This window comes from Vigna radiata, chromosome 6 (assembly GCF_000741045.1).
Source record: "Vigna radiata var. radiata cultivar VC1973A chromosome 6, Vradiata_ver6, whole genome shotgun sequence".
Classification (NCBI taxonomy): domain Eukaryota; kingdom Viridiplantae; phylum Streptophyta; class Magnoliopsida; order Fabales; family Fabaceae; genus Vigna; species Vigna radiata.
In genome coordinates, this window is record NC_028356.1 from 20,720,949 (window position 1) to 20,730,080 (window position 9,132).

Here is a 9,132-nt window from a genome sequence, read left to right on the forward strand (position 1 = left end):
CATAGGATGATCATTGCAGTGAAGAGAACGACCGAACGGACAGTCAAAGATAAGACAAAAGAGTAGGGTAAGCTTATGTAATTTAATTAATCATAATAGCATACAAGCTCATTAATTTCATACACAATTCATACATACAATTTCAAAATACAATCAAATCAGAGAATACAGGATTTGGCCAAACATCCAATACATGTTATGATCAACTACTGACTTGACTCATCCGGATTGTATGAATTATGTAGCTACGATGCTTATGCACCCAGGTGGATCCTAGCTGGGATGCCCTCAACAGCTGCCACCCGAGGTTGGTCCAGTGAAGATTACCTTGGTACACCAATACCAGAGGCTAAAGGACCTCCTGCCATTCTCACACATGAGTTACTCCTCTCTACATGAGAATGAGTAATCACAAAATATCAGGATAAACGACAATTTAGCATACCCACATTCATACTTTACCATTCAACAACCATCCATGAGATATTCCTCCATGGAACCCTCTTTCACATCCATGTTATTCTTTTCATTTAAATCTTTAATTACCTACTTATCCACCAATACAATCAAACCGCATAGTAAAAACTAAAATCATGACTAAAACCGAAAGGAAGTAATATTATAGCCTATGAACATGACCCAATGGTAAGAACACCCTTAACTCAAGAATATGACTGAATGGTCAAATAACAAGTGGCTCATGTATGAATCGAATACATTCTAAGATCGAACACACTAATGAGCTTAAGTCAAATACTAAAGGCTCGAACTCAGAAAACTTCTATGCTTTTGCCCCCACATATCAACACGAGGTTTTCCAATGTGCTTTATCCTCACTCGTACACTTTCTGGGAAAACTTCCCAGAAGGTCACCCATCCCTAAATTACTCCAGGCTAAGCACGCTTAACCATGGAGTTCTTATGGGTTAGGATACCGAAAAGCAAATGCATTTTATTGATATGAGTAGCCAAATCAATTCCTTTAAGTTATCCTTCAACTGTATAGTCCCATACCGATACAGTCTCTAGATCCCTCTCATTCCGGTGTATGTTTGATTCTTCCATGTGCCCCTCCCACTGGAAGCCTGCCTGGGAGCCGCTATTTGTTTATGCCTCTTGCACTTCGTGCCTCTTGCACCGGCGATCACTCTCTACCCTCGTCAGTGCCCGGGTGTCACATAACTTCTAGGGCTCCCTATAAGCTTCTGGTTGGTGAAGAGGAACCAACCATAGAATCAGAGATAGAAAACAGTTTCAGAGAAGGAATTTATGAACATATGCAAGCTAAACAGTGCTTGCGTGTAAAGGAAAATGCATGGACTGCAAAAGGTGACCTGGTTGGACTTACCACTTCAAAACCTCAACTTGATCGGTTTAAATGGAAGTCCTTGATGCCTCAAATACTTAGACGGTGGCTGGTTGGTGATCGGAGGAAGAAAATGTTAGAATTTGTAGAGAGAAGGAGGAAGGATTTTAGAGAGAAGGTGGAGGAAATGCAGTTTCTGAAACTTGGAGAAGAAGGGTGCATGCTGAAAGTGGCACCAGATTTTAAAATTTCAGCTTATATACTACCGTAAAAAATCAAACGGTCCATTCTGCTGCAGCCACCTGGCCTTCACTTTCAAAATCTCACAATCCCTCTTGTTGACACCTGGCTTCCACTAGCACCAAAATTTAATGGTTTTGACATCAGAGAACTCTTTAAAAGTGGTTTTAGAGAAATGATCTGTTTTAAAATAATAAAACTCGTTTAAATGAAACTATTTATATTAAAACCATTTAATATTAAAATAATCGAGTATCACTATTTTTAAACCATTACTACTTCTAAAATATTATTTTCTAGATTTTTATAATTATTTTTAGTATTTTAGTAATATTATGATAAGTATTATTATTAGTATTATTGTGCTATTAATATTAGTATTTATTATTATTGTTGTTATTATTATTTTGGATTATTATTATTATTAGCATTAATGTTATAAGTGTTAATATTAATATTACCATCGTTATTTCAATTAATATTAGTTTTAGTTTGAGTAGTATTAGCATTAGTAATAAGTATTCATATTTGTTGAATATATTAAAAATTATATATGGAATTAATCCCTTGTGTTAAATACACACATAGGGTGTTCTATTTATAATAGAAGAAATATGGACGGGTCAAACGCAATGGTGATAAAAGAGAGGACAAAAGAGACACTAGCGGAAGAAGCCATGGATGAACAGGAGAGAGAAACTATAAAAATAAAAAATTCTCCAATCAAGGCACCTGAAAAAGGAATAAGAGCAAAAAAGGAAAAAGAGCAACCTCGATGCTCTAAATAACTGCCAAACATGCCACAATGCACGACGAAAAAGGAAGCAAATCCATAACTTTAAAAGGAACTCCGATGAAGGCATCGTTAATGGCATGGTAGTCACCTAGTCGAGACGATCAAAACCGTGTGATCGTCGGTCGAAACTTAAACTCCGGTAATGGCAACAATAGACAACCGCGATAGATGACGGTGTCGCCGGCAGCGGTAGATAGCCCCGCCGCTGGCAGCGGCGAATGTAGTGGTAGAGGCACCAGAGGAACCTTAGGCTCTAGATACCTTGTTGAATATATTAAAAATTATATATGGAATTAATCCCTTGTGTTAAATACACACAGGGTGCTCTATTTATAATAGAAGAAATATGGGCTAAGCCCAAAATACAAATAAGAAGATAAGAAATAATAACAAACTAACTAAAAGATAAAAGATAAGGATAAAATAAAGATAAACATAAACTAAATATAATGTATCTAACAATATTATTATTTTTATTATTATTATTATTATTGTTGTTGTTGTTGTTGTTGTTGTTGTTGTCATAAAACATTTTAAAGTTTCTCATTAGTTTTGAGATGCTCACTAGTGGAAAAACGCTATTTAACGTCAGCTCATAGACGTCTGTTAGAGGATCACCGACGTCATATGATGACCGGTGGCCTTACCGTGAATAAAATGGTAACCTAGATGTCAGTTTCACGGTAAAGCGACGTCTCTTATATAGCACACGTCAGCTCTGCCCTAAGCCGATGTCCAATGTAATGAGGTAGGCGAGAAGACAGACTTCTCCTGCGCCATTGACATCGGTTGTGATGGGGGACCGACGTCTACTTGACTGCAATTAATGTTGTTCACCTGATTCCCAGGCGCTTAGATATCAGGTAGACAAAAACCGACGTCTATGGCCTGTCCGGAAGGCGGGAAGACAAAAATTTCTACAAAATAGACGTCACATTTTTGGGTGCGCGACGTCTATGTGCCTGTAATTAATTATGTTCATCAAACTCCGAGGCACTTCGACATCCGACAGCAGAGACCCGACGTCGGCGCCCCTTCACAATTGTCGTCTACTTCCCTGACAGGAAATGAAACATCAATCGGTTCAGTGCTCTAGATGTCGGCTCCCCTAGTGGCCGACGTCTAATGGGCATTCGAAAAGTCAATTTAGATGTTATCTTGGACGTCGAATTAGTTAGATAACCGACGTCTAGGTAACTATAGACGTTGGTCTCTAGAGCAACCGACGCCCCATTTCATTTTAAATAAACCGCAGACTCTTCGCGCCATTGCAGTTTTTGATATCATCGTCTTCCTCCTTCTTTTTTTCTCTCTTGCGGCTCCTCTCCTTTTTCTCTCTTGCGGCATTGCATCCCAGGTGCGTGTTTTTTTATGGTTACCGTTTAAACATTGTTCAATCTTTCATCGATTATCTTCTGGTTCAACTGATTAAAATTTGTTTTCCTTGTGTTGTGTTTTAGTGTAGTTTTGTTCCTCTCTTGGGGTAACGCAGTACCACATTCTTCCTTTGCTAGCTGCTTCTTAGAAAAAGCGGCGTCTTTTGGATTTCTCGTGGTGTTTCGACCCAAAAACGACCCTGGGTCGTTGCCTAGTTATTGTTTCATCGTAATTTTTCCCTCTTGCGCTTGAAAATGGAACTAAGCAAAGGCCCAGGTTCGGTTTTGGGTCGAAATGCCATGAGAAATTCAAAAGAGGCAAGCTTTTTTTTTTTCTGGGGAAACTAGCAAAGAAAGAATGTGCTACTGGGCTGTCCAAAGACAGGAACAAAACTGTACTAAAACACAACGTCTATATTAGACGTCGATTAATGCATACACCAACGTCTAATAGTGACATTAGACGGCGGTCAATGACATGTTCGAAGTCTTTATGTGCTCTTAGACATCGGATAAAGTAATAACTGACGTCTATATATTGCCTTTAGTTGTCGGATTACGCCTGTACCGACGTTTAGTAACGTCCGACATGACACCAAATGAAGCCTGTATAGACGTCTGTTGTGTAGGATGTGCGACATCCCATTGATGTCACCAATATTGACGTCAATTGTGAATGAGACGTTAAAGACCCAAAATAACTAACTTTAAACAACATTTTTTCACTAGTAGCTCAAAGATAACGTAGTAAAGGAAATATCTAATAAATGATTTGAGGTAACAAATTATCCTATATAAAAGATAATTTTAGTGAATAAAATATTGGACAATGATATTTTAACAACACTTTTTGACAACTTTTTTGACAACGGGACACGTGTCACCATTTCATTCGTCTGTTTGAATTTATTTTAAGAAAATATTTGAAACGGACCAATCATAAGCTGCCACGTACGCGTTGTCAAAAATTTGTCAAAAAAAAGGTTGTTAAAGAGACTTTTTCCTAAAATATTATATATATGGATTGAAAATTATCGGATTGTATATGAAAACCATGGGAAAGCCTGTAAATCGCATTCGATAGGATTATTGAATGGAGGCTGCACCTTACCCCGAATTAATCATTACGAGTGGTGTCCACCACGACAGAAGAAAAGCTACATCCGAGCTAGTTTCTTCGTGACAATTTAAACCTCAAACAACAAAGACAAAATATAAAAACATAACATATATTACAATAATCCACAGGTTCTCCAAAATACAGTGGTTCTGCTGATTCTTGTGTCACAATATTGAAGGCCTAAACATGTCTGAATATATTTATTAATGTCACACGTTGGAAAGTGTAAATCCAATTGTCTTTCACTTTCACTAATTCATTAACGTTAGTTCAAAGTTCAAACGAATAATTTAACCCTCTTAATTATTAAAACCATGTCACATCTATTGCTAACTATCTTGTCGTATTTTGATAGATCATATAAGCCTGCTAACACACGCAATAGCATTCTCCTCTAAAAGCAAAAGCAGAAAGGAAAAAATAAACATTGAATAATAATAATAAAAGAAAATTCCAAGTTGAAGGCAAAAGAATAATTACCTTGGCCATATTGCTTAAAATAAGAGACTTTGCTGTCCAAACAAGGGAAACTGCTTCCAATCTCCCATGGTAATAGCAAATAAGATGGACTTTAGAAGGATGACAGTGACCCCACATGGGACCAAAACTGTGTTACAAAGTAGACAAAAAGAGAAATTCTTGTACGTTTTTGGAGAAAAATATCGTATTTTGAATGGCTGCATCTGTTACCATTGTACTGCATTGTATACACATAAAACTAAGAATCAAATTTTTAATTTATATTTAACAAGATTATCTATTAATCATATCAATGTCTGCTCTAATCATATTGTTAATGTTATAATTAAGGTGATAGATATAAATTATTTTAGAAGAAAAATAGTTCCCAGGATAAGATCAAGACATTAACTATTGGAAATTTGATACTTATCCATCAAACTAGGATATAGGACCCACGCCCACAACTTCAAACAAGGCCACCTTAACCATTCCCAACTTTGGGGTAGGCACCAGATATGACTAATCTAGATCCTCTCCCACTATGAGACGATGCAATCTTAGCCTTTGATTAATTATTATTTAATATGTATCAATTTCAAAACATATGTATTCAATGGTGAGATTTTAAAACTGCATACTGTCCAAATTTTTTCAACTTGAAGTGCTTCACGTAGGGCTATAAATATCACAATGGTCCTTCCTCAGAATCCTGCTTTTCCTTTTTCAATTTTAATATTTCTTTGTAGTGAGGCTTGAGATTCCTGTTGCTGAATCAAAATGTTGGCCATTTTTCACAAAGCTTTTGCTCATCCCCCTGAAGAGTTGAACAGTCCTGCTTCTTACAAAGGTTCCAAGAAGCCTAAGGTTCCTGAAGAGACTCTCAAAGATTTCCTTGCTCACCATCCTCAGAACACTTGCTCTATGAGCTTTGGTCATGCTGCTGTGCTAGCTTATGTCCGTCCTGATCAACCTTTCTCTCGTAATCAAAGGTTATGTAGCATTCTCTTTATGTAGATCAATGATTTTGTGTGCTGATTTTTACTGTTATCTGCACCTACACCTACCTTTCTTGCTTTCTTACAAAGGGTAATTTTCATTTGGTAATGTAAAGGTAGGTGTGATTTTTGAAATCAGTAAGGTGAAAGTGTATGATTAGTGTTGAATCATGGTAGGTTGAGAAAGAATGCTGAATTTGGGTTCTCTGAATTGCAGGTTGTTTTGTGGGATTGATGACATATACTGTATCTTCTTGGGGAGTTTGAACAATTTGTCCTTACTGATCAAGCAATATGGCTTGTCAAAGAACACTGATGAGGCCATGCTTGTGATTGAAGCTTATAAGACCCTCCGTGACAGGGGTCCATACCCGGCAGATCAAGTTGTCAAGGAACTTGATGGCAGCTTTGCCTTTGTTGTGTATGACAGCAAGGTTGGAAGTGTCTTTGCAGCACTGGTATGCTAATCTTCCATTTTGGTTGACTTTTGCCATACTTTACTTAATAATTGAAGTGCTTCTACTAAGAAAGTTGTTGATCATGGTTTTGCAGGGTTCTGATGGGGGAGTGAAACTGTATTGGGGTCTTGCAGCTGATGGATCTGTGGTGATCTCTGATGATCTAGAAGTCATAAAAGAGGGCTGTGCCAAATCCTTTGCTCCCTTCCCAACAGGTACCTTTCTAGCCACCACTCACTGGTTTCTTATAATCTTGCAGTTTTAATGTTCATAAACATTTAAAATAGTGAAAAATCAAACTAAGGGAACAAATTAAGCTAATGAAATCACATCAATAGAAATTTCAATGAAAATAGAAGCACAATCCTGTGATGCATTGAGATCCATGACATGTTGGTGGTGGAATGCAGGGTGTATGTTTCATAGTGAAGGAGGCTTGATGAGCTTTGAGCATCCAATGAACAAGTTGAAGGCAATGCCAAGAGTTGATAGTGAAGGGGCCATGTGTGGGGCCAATTTCAAAGTTGATAAGTTCTCCAGAGTCAACAGCATTCCTCGAGTGGGAAGTCAATCCAATTGGATGGAATGGGACCAACATTAGCATAAAATAATCCTTATGGATAACAATGTTTAATAAAAGTGTCATCTATGGTCCAATTCACCCTTCTGAATCTGTTTTCTCTTCTTCTTGCTTGTGTTGTTTTCCTGTTTCCTTCCGGCATGGTACATATTGAAGCGTTTTTTCAAACATGTTAAGTGCTGACCGTGGTGCTTGTGTTGTCACTCACTGAGATTAACATGGTTCGGGTCAGGAACATCTGTGTCAGTGTTTTATTGCATGTAGATGTGCCAAGTAGGTCCTAGGAATTGTAATGTAACATGGATGATATGGTGTACAAAATGGATGAACAAGGACAAACTATAGTTACTGCACTCAATTTCTCAATCTAAAGTGCTTCAACTGGTTGAATGTCAATTTATCATTCATTTGAAAAACATGGCATAATAGCTGCGTTTGTCTTGCTTCTAGATTCCTATATGAACTGAAAGAATTTAATCAAAGTCTACCCAGAAATTTTTGCTACCTCAGAATTTGAAAAAAAAAAAACTGTAATTAGTGTAATATGATTTATAGATAATCTTCCTTCTTATGTGATTAAGAGATTCAATCTTCAGATTCATGCATATGAAAACATCTAATAAGAACACAAAGATTTAAATAAGTTTCAATAAGTTAAGATGTTATAGCTTTCATGAGAGAAATATCTTCTCAAGTCATCATCAACAAAATGCTAGCAAGAATATGAAATACCACAAATATTTTGTCTTAATTTCTTGTTTTTTTCTAGAACCATGATGTATGTCTTACACATTGTTTAGGTAAAACACTAATCTGTAGTTGGGTAACGAAATTGACTTTGATTGGGGACAAATATTTGGAATTTAATGAGCACTATTGCGGTAAAGTTGGGAATTTTATTTTGATTACGTTGGGTTTTTATATGTATTTAATTTGTCAAATTAGTTTATCTATATGTATTTTAATGATTGAATTATTTCTTCATGTTTCTATGGTGAATATTAATTTAGCTAAAGAGTACAAATAGAAATATTTTAGGAATTGTTATTTTGGAGATTAATACAATTATATTAGGGTTAAATATGTTTTTAGTCCCTATATTTTGGGACGATTTTGGTTTTAATCCCTCCTTCAAACTAAGGTACAATTTAGTCCTTCAACTTTAGAAAACTCTGGTTTTAGTCATTCTTACCAAATTTTTTAACTTTATTTGCTGTTTCAAACGCGTTTCTTAGTTAACATTGAAACAAAAATGTATCAAATAGTGTAAACAATCCAAATGCTATAATGAAACGTGCTTGAAACAACAAATAAAGTTAAAAAAATTTGGTAAAAAGGACTAAAACAAGAGTTTTCTAAAGTTGAAGGACTAAATTGTACCTTAGTTTGAAAGAGGGACTAAAACCAAAATCGCCCCAAAGTATAGAGACTAAAAACATATTTAACCCATTATATTACATCTTTTAGAGATAAATTTGATTATATATATTCCCATGTAAAAAACAAATTGAGGCTATTTTTTTTTTTTAATATTTTACTACATCCTTTAGAAAGCTTAATATATCCTAACATTGCACAATTAAACTTTTCTCACATGATTAGGTGATTTATCTTTTCAAAAATTTTGGTGGTATCTAATAATAACTTGCATAAGTTAAAATGTGTTTGAATTCATGTTTCAATGTTGTAAGACTATTAAATGTGTTTAAATTTACGTTTCAGTACAATAAGAATAAAAAATGTGTCTGAATCTGTTTCAATGTTATAAGAATAAAATGTGTTTGAATTTATGTTTCAAT

The 9,132-nt window shown here is 35.7% G+C and overlaps 1 protein-coding gene across 1 annotated transcript; it reads left to right on the plus strand.

Moving 5' to 3' along the window:
* The first annotated feature begins 5,975 nt into the window (after positions 1–5,975).
* Positions 5,976–7,749, plus strand: LOC106763822 (stem-specific protein TSJT1). The gene is made up of 4 exons (XM_014647978.2): positions 5,976–6,289; positions 6,513–6,753; positions 6,848–6,968; positions 7,164–7,749. The coding sequence occupies exons 1-4, from the start codon at positions 6,078–6,080 to the stop codon at positions 7,352–7,354; spliced, it is 765 nt and encodes a 254-aa protein (XP_014503464.1). The 5' UTR covers positions 5,976–6,077; the 3' UTR covers positions 7,355–7,749.
* The last annotated feature ends 1,383 nt before the right edge of the window (positions 7,750–9,132 follow it).

Bases quoted from the DNA above. Each gene is read 5' to 3' on its own strand.
- LOC106763822 (XM_014647978.2), top strand. From the start codon at position 6,078: ATGTTGGCCATTTTTCACAAAGCTTTTGCTCATCCCCCTGAAGAGTTG. The intron at 6,290-6,512 runs GTTATGTAGCAT...TCTGAATTGCAG, and splicing joins CCTTTCTCTCGTAATCAAAG to GTTGTTTTGTGGGATTGATG. The intron at 6,754-6,847 runs GTATGCTAATCT...ATGGTTTTGCAG, and splicing joins GAAGTGTCTTTGCAGCACTG to GGTTCTGATGGGGGAGTGAA.